The 20,444-nt window shown below is 42.7% G+C and overlaps 1 protein-coding gene across 2 annotated transcripts in view; it reads left to right on the plus strand.

Annotated features, from left to right (window-relative positions):
* Positions 1 to 20,444, plus strand: part of Jakmip2 (janus kinase and microtubule interacting protein 2) — a 150,297-nt gene that overhangs the window by 118,146 nt on the left and 11,707 nt on the right. Inside the window, exons 9-19 of one of the 2 annotated variants that reach the window (XM_075968739.1) lie at positions 242 to 361; positions 1,901 to 2,029; positions 3,732 to 3,815; positions 4,501 to 4,563; positions 8,010 to 8,108; positions 9,233 to 9,331; positions 10,125 to 10,178; positions 10,969 to 11,034; positions 13,138 to 13,206; positions 15,621 to 15,698; positions 17,209 to 17,412. In XM_075968739.1, the coding sequence (XP_075824854.1) occupies positions 242 to 361; positions 1,901 to 2,029; positions 3,732 to 3,815; positions 4,501 to 4,563; positions 8,010 to 8,108; positions 9,233 to 9,331; positions 10,125 to 10,178; positions 10,969 to 11,034; positions 13,138 to 13,206; positions 15,621 to 15,698; positions 17,209 to 17,412 (1,065 nt within the window). The remainder of the gene's footprint in view (positions 1 to 241; positions 362 to 1,900; positions 2,030 to 3,731; positions 3,816 to 4,500; positions 4,564 to 8,009; positions 8,109 to 9,232; positions 9,332 to 10,124; positions 10,179 to 10,968; positions 11,035 to 13,137; positions 13,207 to 15,620; positions 15,699 to 17,208; positions 17,413 to 20,444) is intronic. The other variant, XM_075968740.1, reaches the window with a different exon arrangement.

A 20,444-nucleotide genomic window follows, 5' to 3' on the forward strand; every position in this document is an offset into this window, starting at 1 on the left:
TGACAGAAGTTAATGTAACAAGATTATAATGGCTTTAGAAGACAGCCAAATAGTCACACACTTCCTTTAAGTGTGTCAGAAGTGAAAAACATGGGCAAGAGATAGATTGGCATTGTGTTCCTGCTTAGTGTTTATACTTCACCAAAGCTCATCTGTATCTGTCACAGTGAATGGAGCTTGGATATGACATTCTTCGTTGATTTTATTCATGTTAGTAAGTTTATACTTTCTCTCCACTTAGAGGCCTGTTTTGGATCCATTCATTGGCTACGACGAGGACTCCATGGATTCAGAAACATCATCCATGGCCTCCTTTAGAACGGACAGGACACCTGCCACTCCCGATGATGACTTAGATGAAGTAAGCTTTTTCTTTCCTCTGGTCCTGTACAATATTGTCACCAAATCTTTCCTCTAAGGGGAAGGAAAAACACAAGCTGATCTTGTGAACATGACCAGTCTTTAGATCTTGCTCCACTTTGACATTTCTTGAAAGTAAGCGTCATCTATGACATGGAATCTCTCTAGAGATGTCTCAAACATTCTCTGTGGCTCTGTAATTTGCTTACTCACCTCACAGTAAAAGTGACTTCCCGGCCGGGCGGTGGTGGCACACGCCTTTAATCCCAGCACTCTGGAGGCAGAGGCAGGTGGATCTCTGTGAGTTCGAGGCCAGCCTGGTCTACAAGAGCTAGTGCCAGGACAGGCTCCAAAGCTACAGAGAAACCCTGTCTCGGAAAAACTAAAAAAAAAAAAAAAAGTGACTTCCCAAAGATATTCAGCTGTGGAAGGCTTGAAAGGGAGAGCAAGTCCAAGAGGCTTCTAGATTCAGTGTAAAACAGTGTCTAAGTAAACTCCTTGTTCTGTGGTCCACCATCTTCAGAACTATCCAGAGGCTTCAGCTACACTGAACACAACTACCAAGTCAGGATCAGGGGAATGAAACCACTCAGTCTACACTATTTTTTTTTGTTACATGTAATTTTTTGTAGAGTTACATGTAATGCTAGCTGTCCCCAGACCCCTTAGACAGCTAAAGATGAGCATAAACTTCTGATCCTCTTGCCTCTACCTTCCAAGTTCTGAGATTTCAGGTGACACCACAACTCCTCCATATGTGTGTGTGTGTGTGTGTGTGTACATGTATATATGTATGTGTATGTGTATATAATTCTGGGAAGTGAAGCAGGCCTTTGTGTATGCCAGGCAAACACTTTCCCAACTAAACTTTATTCGCACCTCCTCATTCCACATTTTTTTTTCGAGACAGGGTTTTTCTGTAGCTTTGGTGCCTATCCCGGAACTAGCTCTTGTAGACCAGGCTGGCCTCCAACTCCCAGAGATCCGCTTGCCTCTGCCTCCCTAGTGCTGGGATTAAGGCGTGTGCCACCACCGCCGGGCTCTCATTCCACATTTTTGACCAAATTCTCTGGTGATAATTGAATTATGCCCCAAACCTAAGTTCTAAGGCTGAGAGGGAGTGTCATGATTTAGTAGGGATGAACTTTAACCACAAACTAATGATCTATTTATGTCTCTGAATGAATGGAAAGAAATGAGAGTAAAGCTTTAAGAATCCTTGCCTGAAATTTAGATCCAAACTTTGGGTATTACTTCTTAGTTTGGATCTAAAATTGGGTATTATTCAAGATCAAATGGGAAGAGATCATTATTGTAAAAATTAATAACCATTTCTTTCATTAAAATAATGTCTTACATATTTTCTACCACCTATCTTGAACATAGTCTGTATTCACATTTTCACTGATAATTCAGAATTAAAAATAAAATCAAATAAATCTTTTCTTTACAAAAGTAGACAAATGTCACTGTTGACACAGAACATAAGACACAAACATAACATAATTACTTTTGGACTTTTTGCATTTCAACCCTCCAGAGTCTAGCTGCTGAAGAATCTGAGTTACGATTCCGACAATTAACAAAAGAATACCAAGCCCTCCAAAGAGCATATGCCCTCTTGCAGGAGCAGACTGGAGGTATCATAGATGCTGAAAGAGAAGCCAAGGTAAGTGTGGACCTGCAAGAGGGCCTGGAATCCACTTGCAGAGGTTGCATCATTAAAGCACCAAGGACATTAAAATGTCAGCAACACAGCCTTCTCTGTGCCCTTTTGTCCTCTGGGGCTTTTGTTTCTTATTAAATCCGAACCAATTTCACATCCAAACACAGATCAATGCTTTTGTTCCTTTAAAGACAGCTGAGTGTGTGTTTCTTATTTCCACTTCTTGAGAACTTAAATTGTCTAGCCCATGTTGGATTTTAATGATCCGTTTTATTAAGTTCTTTGCTTAAAAATAATAGTTATTTTGTTTTTCCAAAAGTGCTGATTAAGCCACTTTCTTTTCTTAATTAAAAAGTGTAAAACATTACATCTACATCTCACTAAGAATTTCACAGACAATGTTCGAATGAGCCCTTGTATTAGCTCCTAAGTCAGATGCTTCTGTAAGAGAATTTAAGACCAAAAATATTAATGGATCTGCCCATTACAGGTCACACAGCTAGGTGTGGTAAAATTTGAATTACTGTTCCAGTATTACTGGATCTACTTTCTAGAATGTCATGGTTGTCATTTATAAGAATTTCTTCAAAAGAAGGAAAGACAGGAAGAAAGAAAGAAAGAAAGAAAGAAAGAAAGAAAGAAAGAAAGAAAGAAAGAAAAAAAAAAGAAAGAAAGAAAGAAAGAAAGTTATTTATTCATTCATTCAGCCAAAGTTAAATTAGTTACCCGGGGTCCTGATGCTAGGGCTTGAGCCCAGCCTTTAACCTGCAGAGTTGGGGCCACCTAAAAAACTTTAGCAAGTTGCCTTATGGACTTTGGCAAGAGCCAAGAAGGAACACATCTCTGCAGTGGTGTTGTTCCACTTTTCTTTCTGAAGGAATCACAAGATGCTGAGAGATGCCACAGCAACCACTCTTAGTCATTTACAAGATAGATTGGTACTCTTCTTTTCTACAAGTACCTATTTTTAAGTGGTAGTGTGCGCACGCACACACCCAGACAGACAGACAGACAGACAGACACACACACACACACATACACCATGGTGATAAATACTAAAGACTAAACTTTGATTTGAAGCAGACAGGCCAGCTATTATCAGAAAGAGATGTTCATGTATTTTCTTCAATACTATCATATTTGAGGTTTTCACTGTCAGTATCTGCTAACCCTTCATACTGCAGAGGATAGATGGATGGATAGATAGATAGATAGATAGATAGATAGATAGATAGATAGATAGATAGATAGATAGAGATATACATGTACTAGTATAAAAAGTAAAATAAAAAGTTTTCAACTTAGACTTAGGTACCAGAGCAGAAAGTTGGCTCTGAAAGAAACAGTCAAACTCAGAGAGGAAAATAAGACTTACTTCTCCTCAGAAAAGAAGTTCATTTAAATAGATCAGCAGTGAGTTACCAGAAAGGATTTAAAAAGCAGGGATGTCACCAGGCCAGAGGTGAAGTCAAGGTGGAGTCTGGAGTGTGATGGGTATCCACTATCCTTTAGTGGCTGCTGGAGAGCGTGAATGTTCATGGGATGACAAATGGGACCATAAGGACGTTTGTCAAGACTCTAGATCTTCTTTGATTGTAAAGGCAATTTAGAGGAATAACCCTCCCCTACACAAACTAATCTGCTGAGCACTAGTGAAGGGCATGGCCATGTCATTCATTGAACTCTGGACTTTTGATCTCCCCAGGCACAAGAGCAGCTCCAGGCAGAGGTGCAAAGATACAAGGCCAAAATCGAAGATCTGGAGGCAACACTAGCTCAGAAGGGGCAGGTAGGTGCTCGGTTGCTAGCTTTTCTGCAGGCGCAGCTGGTTCAGGCTGCCTCTCCTCCGGCTCACCTTATGCATGGGCCACACCCAGGACATGGCTTGGCTCACCACAGTGACCTTTCTCAAACTATGTCAGAATGTAAACCATTCCTGTCCCCATTGCTATCCTCCCAGAGTGCAAACCCAGCCGCAGCGGTGAGTGAAGTTGGGTAAGAGAGAGACCAGAGGAAGGGGCGCCCAAATGGACGAGGCCTAGAGCAGTCACAAACTGCTAAGGCAGAGCTTCCCTCCCCGAGCTGTGTTCTTTGCCTCCGTGCTCCATATATGGTTCTGCATTTTAATGTTTTCCATTCATATGTATCGAGCCCGTGTGCATTCTGACCTGTTTCACTTTTTTTTTGCCTGTGTGGTCACTTCTGAGTCCCCAGAAGGCTGGTCCTGGATTATTCAGACTGGAAAAGGTAGCGATAGTAAGTGACGATGGAACCAGAGCTAAATTGTCCCGGCAATTCTGGACCCAGAATTCTTGAAAACGTAGCCGGCAAGGGTGGGCATCATTTGCCAGAACCAGTTACTCTGTACAGGCAAACTGGGTGGGAAGAACACGGCTCTGGCCGGCTGGTTTGAGCACACAGACTCCTTCGTGGCACTCTGAAATGCTGACTGCGCGATATTCTTTGTCAAACAGGACTCACACTGGGTAGAAGATAAACAACTTTTCATTAAGAGAAACCAGGAGCTTTTAGAAAAGGTATGTTGGGCGCACCATCCTAGTGGGGCAGAGGAGAGAACGATGATCCAGGAGCAGCAGGGGGTGCTCTCAGGAGTGGCACAGGGGCCAGGGAAGGGGAGGCTTTCCCACCGCTGCTCTGTCCTCTGCTGCGTGCTCGACCGCATCCCATCCCTCCCTGCCATCACCATCAGTGAAGTGGCCCTTGTGCATGGCTGCAGACTTGTGAGGGCGTGGTTCCTGTGCCCCAGCGATGTGTAAACCACATATATGTACTGTATATATGCTGCGTGCTGTGTGCGTGTAGATGATGTGTGCGCGCACACATGTGCTCATGAGCATCTCCTGTGTGGTTCTTCACCCACCTCCCCCCTAAAAAAAGAAATCTCACTGCATATGTTGTTTTGTGTAAGAAAGTGACCGAATATGTCTGTGCTCTGACTCTCACAGACTATATTCTCACTTTTAGACATATTTGCTGAGCTTGGCTTTTTCTTTTCTTTTACTTTTTTTTTTATTGTTGTTGTTGCTGCTGGTCTTTGTGTGTTTGTTTGTTTGTTTTTCAAGACAGGGTTTCTCTGTAGCTTTAGAGCCTGTCCTGGAACTAACCCTTGTAGAGCAGGCTGACCTAGAACTCACAGAGATCCGCCTGCCTCTGCCTCCCAAGTGCTGGGATTAAAGGCGTGCGCCACCACTGCCCAGCTTCTTTTCTTTTCCTTATTAAAGGAAGGGATTGATGTTTTAGGGGCATCCAAAACAAAAAAATACCAAGTCTAGGAAACTGGTCAACAAACTAAGATATGTGTCTAACCAATAGACACCAGGCTTTTGATCTGAGGTAATTTAACATCGTAGAACATTTCAAGGTTAAAGGTTCCTCCGGTGCATTCTTTCTGCAGTCTGAGAGATTTCAAACAGAATCTTACCCTTAACAGAAACTGACTTTAAAGCTTTTGAACACAGAAGAATTTTTCTGCTGGTCAATTCAAAATTATTTCCGCATTATTCTCCCCAATCTTTTCTCTCACTGATAGCTAGTAAAAATTTACCACCGTGTCCTCATCAGAGTGGGACGGAAAAGCTGTCTGCTTTCCTCTAGTTTGACAGGGCTAGTGCATCCTGTCTTTCTGAAGATGTAGCAGGACTGAGGTATGGAGGTGGCCAGTACCCAAAATTCAGACCTCAAGGTTTCTATAAAGAAATGTGGCTGGGCGGGGAGGGGGCTGTTAGCATGAGTGGCTTGCTACTCAAGTGGCTGACACAGGAAGGTGTCCCGAGGCTACACAGGGAGTTCAAGGCAACTTAGTGAGATTGTTTTGGAAGAAAAAAAAAAGAAAAAAACAAGGATTCAGTGGTAGTGATAGCACACCAAAAGCTCTATGTTCATTCCCTGATACACACAAGTAAAAAGTGAAATAGAGACACAAGGAAAGACAAGAAAAGTCACTCATAGCAATAAATTGAAATCGGTAAACAACTGTTCTGATTGTATCAGTAGCCACCAGATCCCGTGATCTCCTCCAATACCGGATCACAGAGACAGTGATAAGATTCTAAGAAGGATAACCCCCTTTATGATCTGAGTGAATTCATAAAAAAAATAAATAAATAAAAACCTGAAATTTCATTAGACTACAGATGTCCAAGATAAGGTCCTAGAGAGCTGACTCAGTAGTTAGGAACACTTGCTGTTCTTCTAGAGGACCAGCGTTCAGTTCTAGCACCTACAGTGCTTGTAACTCCAACTCCAAGGGATACAATAGCCTCTTCTGGCCTCTTGTGCTACTCACGCCCATATTAGTGTGCACATGTGTGTGTGTGTGCATGAGGTGGGAAGAGTACAGGAACACTGAGAGAGACAGACAGAAAGACATAGAAGTTGATAGCGTGCATGGTGAAACAAAACCCTTGTTGATCCCATCAGGAAATGCCGTATGTCCCATAGCTCCTCCCCATTGCTCTGCTGCTGCGGTCCTCTATTCCCAGAGATGTCCCAGGATGGGTTGTTATGGTCCTTTATCAGCACCTGATTCCAGTGTGCTTTCTGGTTTCCTTTCGTCTCTTGATATATTTTTTTTTTGGCAAAAAGAATTTTTTGTGTTATGTCTTCTATATCAAACTCAGAAACACACACATACACAGCAAAAGAAATCACACACACTAAATATTTTATTTTCAATTATATGTTTTGGAAAATAAGATCCACTCTAAAATGAAAGCTCCTGTGTTTGTATTGCTACGTTTAAGCTGTTAAACTGCCACTGTGTGGAATGATTCCTGCATAGTTAGAGACAGAGAAGGCAGTGCATAAAGACCATCGGGTTTCCTCAAATGCACAGGGGTCTCAGCCGTGATCCCTGCCTGAAGGGAAGCACATTGGTGCACATCTGACTTCACCCCATGCCTCACGCTTCATCAGATTGTACAGGGTGCCCTTGAGAAGGTCATAAAGGACAAGAGTGGGGCTCTGTGTACCTATAGTCCCTACAGAAACACTAAAGCCAGAGGATCACTGGGGACCGAGAGTTTGAAGCCAGGCTGATTCACATAGAGAGACCCTGTCTTAGAAAACCAACCAGTTTGGTAGCAACTAAAAAAGAACAGCAAACAGCTCGACAGGACAACAGGGAAAGAGGTGCCATTTCTGAGTGTTTAGACTAGCTTGGCATTCGGTGAAGTGAATGATCTCCTCTGTAGTAAAGAAGATAGAGGAGTGTTTTCCAGGTGCGTGAGGATCAAAGCTCCTGGATTCATAGCGTAGATCAGGACTTCTAGATTTTGTGTGTGTGTGTGTGTGTGTGTGTGTGCATGTTCGCATATGCCTGTGTAGAGAAGACACTAATACCATTTGAAGCCAATTGATCAAGTGTTGGGCAGTCTTCTAAGGTTGGAATTCCATATAGTGGAGTCTCGCATCACTCTGTTCAGCAATTATAATTCTTAGTTGTGTGTGTATGAGCTGTTTAAAGCCATTAGTTTGTATTTCAGAATTCCTACAAAAGTATGTATCAAATCTTGTCACCATACAAAAGATTGTTAGAGGTGATAGGCATAATTTAGTTAGATTGTAGCCATAAATATCTATAATTATAAGCTGTAAATTGGTAGTCAAATTATCCCTGGGATAGCTGGTATTTTCAGAGATAAGCATGTCATCCTTATATCTGTTTCCAGCACACTGTGTCGGACCAGTAGGGGACATGTGAGTGTTTCAGATTCACTGACTACAGAAGCCCTAGCCTTTATCCTCAGAGAAAGACTCTTCTTGACATTTGTCTTTGTGCCTCCCAAAATTACCTGAAAGATGGCTACAAGAAAAGCCAACCCTACCATAACCGCATCTCCTTAGGGATGGCTGTCACGGTCCAGAGCAAATCCCACTCACTGAGCGCATGAAGGTCATCCCTGCTTGCTTTACCAAGGTGCTCCTTGCTGTACTTGCCTAACTCCAGGGTTTGCTTTATCAGATAGAGAAACAGGAAGCAGAGAACCACCGGCTACAGCAGGAACTACAGGACGCCCGAGACCAGAATGAACTGCTGGAGTTTCGCAACCTAGAGCTAGAAGTAAGGAAACGCTGCCGCTAACGATGCTGTGATCATGACACGTGCAGAGCACTATCAGGGCCCGGGCCTGAACTAGGCATTTCAAGTCACGCTCTCATTCAGACCACAGAATTAGCTCAAGATTTTGTAGTTGTGACAGTTGAAGCTAAATACCTTAGAACTGTTGCCCACGCCATGTGACTGGCAATGATAAATCTTGAGGAAGCTTAGAACTCTTCTGATGGTGACTGTGCTCTTCCAACAGCTGCGTGACTGACTTAGGAAGTACCTAGTTTCCTGGGGACAAACTTAAGGTGGTGGTTTCAGAGGATTTGTTTCTTAAATAAAACACAACATGGGGCTGGAGAGATGGCTCAGTGGTTAAGAGCTTTGCCTGCTCTCCCAAAGGTCCTGAGTTCAATTCCCAGCAACCACATGGTGGCTCACAACCATCTGTAATGAGATTTGGTGCCTTCTTCTGGCCTGCAGGGATGCATGCAGGCAGAACACTGAACACAAAATAAATAAATAAATCTTAAATAAATAAATAAATAAACAAAACATATCATGCCACATTTTCATTGTATTCTACAAAATCCGACAGAGGTTCTGGGTGCTGGCAGATTCCTCTGACTTTTCTGTTGCTTTGCTAGTGATCTTTGTCTCGAGGTTGTTTCAGATTAGGTCTGGAGGTAAAGTCAGTCATCAGTATGCCCCAGTGGAGACGAGGGAGTTATCCCCGCAGCCTATATATCTCGCCCATAAAGGATGGGAGGATCAGATGTGCAGAGGCTGTTTGCCAGCACAAACCTTCAGAGCCGGCCCACCCTAGGATATCTGGGGGGAATACATATTCATAGTATTGAAATTGCATCTCCGCTTTCCACATCTCCCTGAACAAGAATCTTCAAGGATGGATGACACCATCTATAAATTTTCTCCCGTGTTTGTAGTTGACTGACTGCTTAATTCTCTTCCATCCATTAGGCATGTACATCTTGAGTTTAATTTTTTTTTCTCTTTTGGTTAAATGACACATTGATAAACCGCTGAGACAGTATAAAGGGACAACTGGCTTAGTGTTTAATCCGTTACCGCTTCTCTTCTCTTCTTTCCTTTTTTTTCTTTTCATATATTTTTTCAAGGAGAGAGAAAGGAGATCCCCTCCATTTAATCTACAAATTCACCCCTTCTCAGACGGCGTGAGTGCCCTGCAAATCTACTGCATGAAAGAAGGCGTGAAGGTAGGCAGACAGACGCTGGGTCCGCTGTGTGTGCAGACGTTAGGAAAATGGAACTGGGAAAGGAACGGCTGCTCGTGGTCACTCTGTGTGTCAGTCCCTAGGTACAGGGCAAAAATAGTCACACATCTCTTGGAAGTCAATAGGACGTGAAAGAAATGTTTGACAGAGGAATAAAGGGTAATGGCAAGAACAGAGGTGGGGCATTTAGATCAGAGTAACATAAGGGATGGTGTAGGATCAGAATATGTAGTAAAATAAATGGTATTAATTACCTCGGCAAAATATAAATAAACCATGTGCTTCAAGAAACACAATTCAAGTCAACTATATAGAACAGGTCACCTAGTCTCTTCCTTCTTCCCAGATGCTACGGAATTCAATGCCATGAGATTTTTGAGTGAGATGAGACTTCTGATGTCCCCTTCTTGCTGCTTTTGATAGATTAAATTGAAGGAGGGTCTTAGCTCTTTAGGAGGTGCTTAGGCCTTATAAAGTGACGCCTACACGATCAAATGTGGTTCTTTCTTTAGCACTTAGCAGAACACATTTTACATGCTAAGGTTGAGGTGGTGTAGCGCTGTTCCCCACAAAGTAGATTGCCTGGAGGGCCTCATAAAAGACATGAGGACTTTCTCCTGAGGGACACCTGGGGTGCCTCTTGCTGTGTCTGGTTGGCCATTTTACCTTCTGCATGGCTCTTTCTGCTTCCACTCTGAGCTGCCCAGTGTACCTGCATCTGTGCCCTTGTCTCTGCCGCATCTGTGCCTGACCTGAAGTCTCCTTGATTTTGCAGGATGTCAACATCCCTGATCTCATAAAGCAGCTTGACATCCTGGGCGATAATGGGGTAAGTAACACACCAATTATATGTGACAAAGGTGTGGAGTGGCTGGCCTGCACAAAGTCAAGAAATACTTGGCTCTGTGCCAAGTGTAAGCCACTAGCGAGTCAGACAACATGTCTGCCTAAGCATGTACCTCCTCACAGAGAATCCCACATGCCACAACAGCCATGGGTACGGCCGGAAGGTCACTGTAGAAAGGAGATGTGGCCGAGGATTTAGGTTGGCATGCAGACCACATCTGCAGTGATTACAGCCAATTACCGTCTGACTGGCGCTCACAGGCAGCCAGTGTAAAATTAATCAGCCAGGCATTCGGAAAGACGGCTAAACACTGGGGTTGTTGGCAGCCCTATAAAATGAAGCAGGAGGCTATAATTTTTTTTCTTCTTCTTCTTAGCAGCTCGCTCTGAGCAGGGCCAAGGGCTGTTAATTCAGGGGCAGCACCACTCATAGCAGCATAAGGTAAATGGCACACGTAGTCCATCGAGGAACACCCAAGGAAAAATGGCGCGCCATTTTCCCTTTGAAAATGAGAAGCAGTGAAATCTTGTCAGAACTACTGTTGAGGGGACAGCTCCTCCTTAATGCCGGCTTCCCTAGCGTGACTGTAATGAGGTGTGCGTAGAGTCACACCAAGCACGAGACTTTGCACCGGACTCTTCGTGAGGAATTGTTAGCAGCCAGAGTACGCAGAGGCTATTTGCACACAGGCCACGTTCACAGCACACACGTTTTCCATGGTGCACCTGTCACAAGCATTTTCACCTTATTGATCTTCTTTGGTCTTTTACAGAACTTGAGGAACGAGGAACAGGTGGCCATCATTCAGGCCAGCACTGTGCTGTCGCTGGCGGAGAAGGTAACGAACAAAGCTGGCATTTCTAGTCACCCAGGGTTAGGCTTGGTGTCTGAGAGCAAGAGAGTGCACCACCTGCTCTGAGCACCCGATTCGGCATTACTGAATATGTGATTGATGAGATTTGACCCAGGAGAGTGAGACCAGGCAGAAGTGTATAGACCACTGTGAGATGGGGGGATTTTTTTTTTTTACATTAAAGTCACTTGCAAAATACACCATCAAAATGGAGACCCTTCTCAGTTACATCATTCAAGCAATGCCAGCGAACTGGGAAGCCAATAAGAAGGGTTTTGTTGAGAGCTGATGAAACTAGAGTTGTTCTAGTTACAGGCTGTCCCTTTAGTGTGTGTGTGTGTGTGTGTGTGCGTGTGTGTGTGTGTGCGTGCGCGTGTGTGTGTGCGTGCGCGTGTGCGTGTGCATGCGCGCACCTATTGTTCCTCATAGATTCTGTGGCTTGACTGCATCCCCAGCCTGAAAGCACAATACTGGTGTACTGCTGACCTCTTGTGTCTAAAGCTGGTAAATGACATGGCACACATGGATGAATAAGACACAGACTTGCTCTAGAAGCTTAAGAAATATATAACTGATTGTTTTTTTCCAATGGTGAGACCTTTGCAAATCAGCTTAGAGTCATCTCCTCCATTAAGGACTCTGCTTTGGTTCTATCCCCAGGTTGTTCTAATTGTCCCCCTTTGATCTTAAGATTATGAATCTAGACAACAGTTGCTAATTGGGAGTATGATCTTCAGCCCAAGTGTATACCTAGACAGCGAATTCCAACAGAGAAGTCCTGTATGTCTTTATATAAAAAGGGAACTGCGATGGCTTTAAGTGAGGAAGCAGAGTGGGCTCAGCACTTCATCACACACTGTAGACATCATGATTCTTTCTCCCACTTAGTGTACAGCCGCCCCACTTTCCTCCTGCAAATGGTAACTGGCCTTAGCCACACAGATCGGAGCAGGAGCCCGCACACAAGGGCTGACGCTCACGATGGAATAGTTGAGGTTTGCGGTAACTGAAAATGCACAACTGGAAACAGAATCTGTTTCTCCTTGAAAAGGGGGCAAAAAGAAGAGGTAGCAGAAACAATAACGCATACGAAGCCATAGCTGTTGACTGAAATGTCCTTGACGGAGTTGTCATACACATGGGCGAGACATGAGAGATTCACAGCTCTGCCACCAGAGTGCGGTCTCGGGAGCTGAGGTGGAGGAGGAGCACTGGTCATGCTGTCTCTCCAAAGGCTCTAGAATGTAGAATTGTTAGATGTGCCATGTCGTATGTCCATACTGAAGAGAAACAAAACCTCACAGCGGGACACTTTAGTGACTGTCACCTCACACAAATTTTTGAAATTTTTTTTCATTGTTATTTATACCACTTGACATATACAAATTTGCAATTCAAGGGACATCAGGCTACCTTTCAAAGCCACATAGCAAAGAAAAGCTAAAGCTGAACAGGAGGTAAGGGGGCTCCCCCAGCACTCTCACAGCTATGCCTAAGTACCTCCATACGGTCTAAGCCGGCATCCACCCTGATGGACACCCATTCGGATAACTGGTTCCATTAATCCGTGTATGCACTATACTCATATAACAGGACCCAAAGACAGTAGGGGTTATTAATACCCACATCAAATGGTGCGTTCTGAGTATCAAGAAATAAGTTCTCTTTGTGTATTTTTTAAAAAGTTACATGTCATTCTTTACCACATCATAGGAATACTTTTCATATATTCAGATTTTACTTTTACTCATAACCTTGAGCTATGGGGCATGGTATTCCTTGAAATTCAATTCCCTCACTCTTTCTTTAGACTTCAGTTTCCAAGAAATCCTCCCATGGGTGTAAAACCTTTGCTACTCTTAGTCACCACCCAAGCCTTCTGCAGTAGTTGATGCGTAGTAGACATCAGAGGATATTTGTTGAATGAATGATGTGTGGGAGACGGTGGCATTAAGTCTTCACATGAGGTTTCAACCAACATCAGAGACATCAGGGGGAGACCCAGGCACTCCAGGGAATGACCCATAGAATTCATGCCATGTGCATGCAGCATTCACGCCCAATGTTTCTGTCTTCTTAACCCTTTAGTGGATACAGCAGATTGAAGGAGCAGAGGCTGCCCTGCACCAGAAGATGATGGAATTGGAAAGTGACATGGTAAGCATAAATAGGAAAACATTATACCATAACAGAAAAGGAACATCACTACTGCCATTTTTACCTGGCACCAGTGGAAGTTTGTAACTGCCCTACTGATCTGTGTGCAGACTTGGGGCATATGTCTCAGAAATAGCTGATAATTTCAAGCTCTCTCCCCCAAAGCATATCGTACATTGACAACATTTATAAAACCGATGTTGAAAGACATTTAATTAGGTATTTTCTCTCAAACTGAATAATTTTTTTCTGCTTTGAGTAATTAACAAGGAAAAAAATTACAGGCTTGATGGGTATGTCTGGTTTTAAGAATCCGTAACCTATTTCACACCCATTAGGATAGCTGCTGTCAGAAAAACATAGAAAGTGACAGTTGTTGGCAAAGAAGTATAGAAGTTAGAACCCGGGGTACGGCCAAGGTATAAAATAATACAAATATAGAAAACAGCATGGGGATTGCTTTAAAGTCCAACAGAATTATCACATGTTCCAGCAATGCCACAAAGAATGGAAACTGGGATGTGGCAGGTCACTGGACACCTACTCTCATAGTGATGCTATTCAGTCGCTCAAAGGTGAATGTAGCCAAAATACCTATTGATGATTAGATGGTTGAACAAAGTATGGCGTGCATATGTGTGAGTTTAGTCTAAGCAAACAAGCATCCATAGTGTCTAGTGAAAGGTACAACGTGGATGAACAGGCATGAAACCAACTATCACAAAACGACAAACACTATCATTCCATGTGTATGAGCAACTAGCGTCATAAAATTCATACAAAAGGAAGGCACAGTATGGTTGTTAGGGGTTGAGAGAAACAAAAAACATAAGCTTGTTAAAGGGGCATGGTTTCTCTTTTGCAAAATTAAAAAGTTATGGACATTGATTTCATAACAGCATGGGTGTATTTCACATACACTTACATACATCAAGTACACAAAGACGCTCTTTAGTGATTAAAGTGTTAATTTTATTTCATGTGCATTTTAACACAATTTAAAATAGCATAGCTCCAAACGTAGGAATTAATAGGTTGTTAACTTGCAGCATTATCGTTAATCTTATAACAAGATGTCATTTAAAAGATCGTTGTTAAAACAAGGGTAGTTGGTACCTATCAAGTCATGAACTTCTATGATAACAATAAATTGTATTTTAGAAAACTTGACAGTCTTGGAGATCAAAATGTGTTATACATAGTTCGTATTTTTACAAAGAAATTAAGATCTAAAATGAAAGCACGTAAGAACTGCTTGTGATCAAAGTGACCATGAGAAGCCCCTTCTGTACTCGACTACTAATACAGCAGTCAGTCTTTACAGGGTGCTTTGGGCACTGGGACCCAGCGATAGTCAGGGAACCCCATGCAGCATTGCTTTAAGCGCTCAGAACTGAGCACAGCTGGGTTTTCAGCCTCCAATTAGCTGTAAGAGTTCTCTTCTCTTCACTTAAGCACCCACAGAAAGTATTGACTTGCATGTGGGAATAAATATCTTGTATCCCAAAGCAAAGCTTTAACTAATAATGACAAGATGGTCACACAGTGAGAGATGAACATGAACTGAGGATTTGTGAAGGAACTTCCGGTTTATGTCTCTCAGCTCACACGGGCTTTGCAACAGGGGCTGATAAATACTCATCAAAGGGTAGTGTGGTGGATTCACCCTAGCTCTTTAGAATGTCCTTCATCTTTGTGTTTATTGATTTGAAGAAGTTAAGTTTCTTTATTCTATAACATCCCCGTATTAAATTTTATGACATTCTTAGAAAAACATACTATAACAGTACACAACTCTCCTCTGTGTCCTCAGGGAACTGGTGCTAGAACCCCCTGGACAGACCAAAGTCCAAGTTCTTTCTATAAAATGCTACAGCTTTGCATATAACCTATACACGACTCTTATGAACCTTAAATCATTCCTACATTGTGATTATGGATCATTCCCATTTATAATGTAACTGCTTTATAAATACTTATACTCCATGTTTCTAAGGGATAATCAAATCAAATGCCACTGTCAACAGATATTTCTTGCAAATACTTCCATCCCCCAAATACCAGTCTCTCTGGATATAAAACTGGAAGAAACAGAAAGCCAAGTGTACTACACAGATAGACTTATTACTTAACAACCATGCCAACAACTGTCCTTAATCACCCACTCTTAGTCTTTAGGAGCACCTCACATGGTTCCTTATTATGCCCTTTCTGCTTCTTGCTATTGATTTTCACATTCTCTGTGTGAGGCTGTGAAAGCAAAACTAATTTCTTAGACGAGAACAACAGTTCTCCGAACACTAGTGATTTGTCTTGTGTGCTAGAGAAAACATTCATCTGTGTTACTTTCATGTATCACTTTCTAATTAGCCAAGCATGCTCTCCTAATCTGTCAATGTGACCCTTCTTTATAGGAACAATTCTGCAAAATAAAAGGCTACCTGGAGGAAGAACTAGACTACAGAAAACAAGCTCTTGACCAGGCGTATATGGTAGGTACCGTAAGTGGCCAATACTGCTTGCCCATCACTCTACACAACAGACCTAACATGTCCTATCTAATCCATCATTTCATGTAGTTGGGTACACACAACATGCATGCAGTTATTAATGGCTGCTTTGATTTTGGAAAAGAAGCCCTAAGATTGCAGCAGCTATAATATTCTTGTATTTTACACATAATTTTAATTCATTCTTAAATCAAATATATACTGTCAAGTAATATTCAGATGAAAGACATACTGAATGCTAGTGTAGATCCAAGGGGATTTTATTGAATCAAGTATCACCATCTGGCACTCTAATGTACAGAATAATAGTGGATTTCATGTGTGTTAGGCATATTTTAATTCATTTATTTTTTAAAATGAACATACAAAACACAGGTAATCCTGTTATTTCTAACTTACGTATGAGGAAAAACAAGATTTATAGAATAAAACCTTTGCTCATGTTTGTAGAAGGGTAAACTATAACATAACTCTTCCTCCAGAAACTCTCAACTAATTTAGACCCATAAAGCATCCACAGCAAGCAAGGCCATGGTGGTGAGCAGACTGTGTGTGTGTGTGTGTGTGTATACACATATATCTCAAATGGGGAACTGAGAAAGACATTTGAGCAGCATTAACCTCATTCTAGCAAAAAGAAGGGGACCATGTGCTGGAAAAATGGATCAAATGCTTGACACCCAAGCATGAAGATTTGATCCCAGCTCTGTTGTATAAACCAGGCACAGTTATGGGTGCTACAGTTCCACTGCTAGGGAAGCCAAAGCAAGATTAGTGAGCTGCGGGGTCTCTGAGATCCCCATGTCGATAGGTACTAATGCCAACCTCTGACCTACATACATACACACACACACACACGAGTGTGCATCCATGTGTATATGTACTTACACACACATTTGCATATACACACCAAGAAAACCCCAAGATTCTAGGCCGTTTTTGAATCATATTTCCCACTTTTTCAAGGAAAAAGCATAGAAACCATAACACATCTTCAAGTACAGAGAACTGACATGTGACTAAGAGATGATGCTTTGTATTTGAAACATCTCTTCAATTTCAAGTACTTGTTTTCTCCTTATACTTATTCCTGAGACCACAGCCACTGTGGCATAAGATTTCAACAAGCTTCAGGGTTTGTCAAGCAGGAAGGGGACTAAGCCCATTCCGGGCTACACTAAAAAAGGGAAGAAGATGTGGAGGTGCAATCATTATTACAGAGGGACTCCTAAAAACAAGGATCCAAACAAACAGGATCCCAAGAAAGAAAACGAACTTACTTACAGAGCAACCTGTGCATTGTGTGGGTGATGTTTGTGGTGTCTCATAAAGGGAATGGCCAGAAGGAAGCCAGGTGGGAGACACTTAGAAGCTTTAAAATGCTCTGAGTCTGAGGTACCATGTTCCTGACTCACCCATTCACGCACACTCTCCCTGCATCACACCCAAATGCTCAGTCCCAAAGTCAGACTTCTCTGATTCTATTTGCCAGAGAATCCAGGAGCTAGAGGCTACCTTGTACAATGCTCTGCAGCAAGAGACGGTGATCAAGTTCGGTGAACTGTTAAGTGACAAGCAGCAGGAGGAGCTGCGGACGGCTGTTGAAAAGTTACGGCGGCAGATGCTGAGGAAGAGCAGGGAATATGACTGTCAGATCCTCCAGGAGAGGATGGAGCTCTTACAGCAAGCACACCAGGTGAGGATCAAGCCCCGCATCTCTGTAGGTCAATCCTGAGCACGTGGGACTTAGGAACAAGCACTCGATGTCAGAACAGTAGTTTCCGAGATTGTCGGCAAGCGAAATAAGTGACTCATTCCCACTATCACTCAGTACAGGGGGACAGGTTGCTAATAAAACTTGGTCTTGAGGAAAATGACATTTCAGAGGGGCTGCGTGTGGGTATCAGTCTTTAGAATGACTTTGTCACAGGTCTTCTAATCTGCCGGAGCCTGATCGCTCACCTGTGTGAGGAAACGGTAGTGGCTCCTCTGTACTTGTTCCTGTCAGTCACTGAGCCTGAGGCAAACATCTGGAAGGAGTGAACAGTAGCGCCTGCCTCTTTATTCTCAGAACAAGCAGCAGGAGTAACGAGACCTGGAGGCTGCTCTGTGCAGCCTGGCATTTGTTCAGTCGGGATCCGAAGGTTGTCTTTGTCACCAGAGAGAGGCTCAATGGTTAAAAGCACTGATTGCTTTTCCAAAGGACAAAGGTTCAATTTCTAGCACTCACACGATGGCCCATACCTGTCTGTAGCTCCAGCTCTAAGGGCTCTGATGCCCCCTCTGACATTCTCAGACATCAGGTATGCAAGTGCTGAATAGACATGCATGCAGGCAAATCCCCCTATACATTAAAATACATTGTGAATAAAGTGCAGGCTATCCCTGCGTCATTTCAGCTCATCTTCACGGAAGCTCTAAGAGGTAAGTGTTTGCATTATCTCAAATTGAGAACAGAAGTATTCAAATGATTTATTCAAGACAGTAAGAGGCAGAGCAAAATCACAGACCAGGTACGCCAGCCCCTGCGACATAGGTGCTAACCATTGCACACTGTTGTCATGCACTGCTTAAGGCATTTGTGACTTATATGCTCCATCTAGACTGGCAAGCCAAGAAGTAGGCACCCGTTACCAACTTTCAGCCAAAAATATTTGGGATTTTTTATTTGTGTCGTGACTTGACCAATAAGCACTAGCAGAGTCCTGTTTAGAAAGCAAACTCACGAGATTTTCAGAATTCATTGTGCTGAATTATAGTACTCTGGTCCTCAGCTGTGGCAATCTGGTGGAAGAAATAGGAGTACAGAGCATGTGTTGAAGTTAAGGAGTTGAAACGGAACTGTGGTTATTTTATGATCCCACTAAGAGCAAGCACGGAAGCCTGACAGCATGGATAGGACCAGGGGCTGTGTGCTCCCCACACAGCAGAGCGCTCAAGTCCTTTGTCCCAAAGATGACAAGCATATGTATATGTTTTACAGAAAGCCTTCACAGTTTAAAGATTTGTCTAGTGGAAAGTTTTTGAAGCTTTTGGCAATAGGTTATTTCGTGGGAATTTTTTGTTTGTCTCTTTGTGTCTCACTTCCACTGGGGGACAAGGGTATCTTCTCATATTCCTTAGCTGCAAAAGTGTCTAATTGGGTTTAGCAAACTGAGAGCTGTGTCTTGTAAGTACACATGTGTTTGTTTTAGCATGGACTAATAGTTGTCTAAATTTGCTCGTGATAAAATCCTGGCGTCCCAGTTTGACTCCCTCTTTAATCTGTTAGCTAAAGTACCTCTCTTGAAAGAATTCCACTTTTTATCTGAATTAGACTGAGTTGAGCGAGTTCCCTGACATTTCCCCCTCTCTAACAAATGTTTGCATTAAATGTACCTTTTCTAATTAATTCTTTCTCTCCTCTCCCCTTTTAATCAGTAGCTTAATAGCAGAGTTATTCCAGAAGGCACTGGCCAGGATGTATCAAAGACACTATGATATAATTATGACATGTAAATTCTAGAGGCCATTGCTAGCCATTTATTAGACATTTGTGCTTAGATGTCCCCAAAATGAAAACAATATGCATTCTTGTCCTTATCTCATCTCTCCTCTCCATCTGCTGGGTCAGCAGAATGGCTTTATCCAAAGTCACTCAGGGTGCAACACCTGTGTCTTCTCTGTCTTCTCCCTCAGGGAATTTAGGGAGCACCACATCCAACAGACATGGACATGGGCATCCTTGGTCTATTTTGCTCACACTGTTACAGGCATTGGCAGGATCTTTCATGATTAGAGTGGCTTCCAGGTGCCCTGGTACTAACCTGACTCTGTCATCTAGGCATGTGTTCAGACATTTCAGTGTATCTACTAGTGGTAGAGTCAATAATGTGCTGGATATCTAGAACACTCACCGTGGACACTGCCCTCCTGAGCATTTGAGGACAGAGGTCATCAGCATAAAGAAAATAATTCTGGTGTATTTTGATAAATGGCATTAACAAAGGCCCATGGGCCCCCAGGGGCCATGGAAATCAGACTGTAGGAACTTCCTACTTTTCTCCCATCCATTTTGTAAGTAAGCCCTGGTTGTTTTTTTTTTATTTCACCTTTCCTTATGGTAATTTCTTTCCCAAGGGCATCTGTGATTTCCCTTTTGAAGTGGCTTAAGTCCTGTGTAGGTCTCCTGAGGTCCTTCATTAGTGGTCATCCCTCCCTTAAGATGTGACTAGAGACGGTGCAAAGCCTAGTGTCACTTGTCCATGGTTTCCTATTCCTGAGCCTTTATTTGCCTATTTTTTCACCAAAAAAAAAAAAATGGCATTCAAACATTCTTATTTTTTTCCTGTGCCCTGCTAAAGGTTTGCCACTTCCAGAATCCTCTTCTGGATGAACAAAGTGAACAAAATGTTCTTAAACCAATACATTTAAAACTTTGTTTTGTAATCATTTAGAGTCATGTACTAATGGCCAGATGTGCACCAGATGCTGTGAATATGGCAGTTACTGAAGACATCGCATCTGCCACATAGATGGGAAAGGACAAAGCCACAGCACAAATGAACCATGCAGGAAATATCTCTAAGGAAGTCCCTAAGTGCTGGGAAAAAACTTCGACAGTGTCTATGGGTGTGCATGTGAGTCAGAAAGGATTAAGCATGTTAGGACAGGTAGTCCAAGAATACCTCTGAAGATCCATGAAAACCAGGGAACCCACCACTCAAAGGTCTCAGCGTAGACAGAGAC

This window comes from Microtus pennsylvanicus, chromosome 4 (assembly GCF_037038515.1).
Source record: "Microtus pennsylvanicus isolate mMicPen1 chromosome 4, mMicPen1.hap1, whole genome shotgun sequence".
NCBI classification, from domain to species: Eukaryota; Metazoa; Chordata; class Mammalia; order Rodentia; family Cricetidae; genus Microtus; species Microtus pennsylvanicus.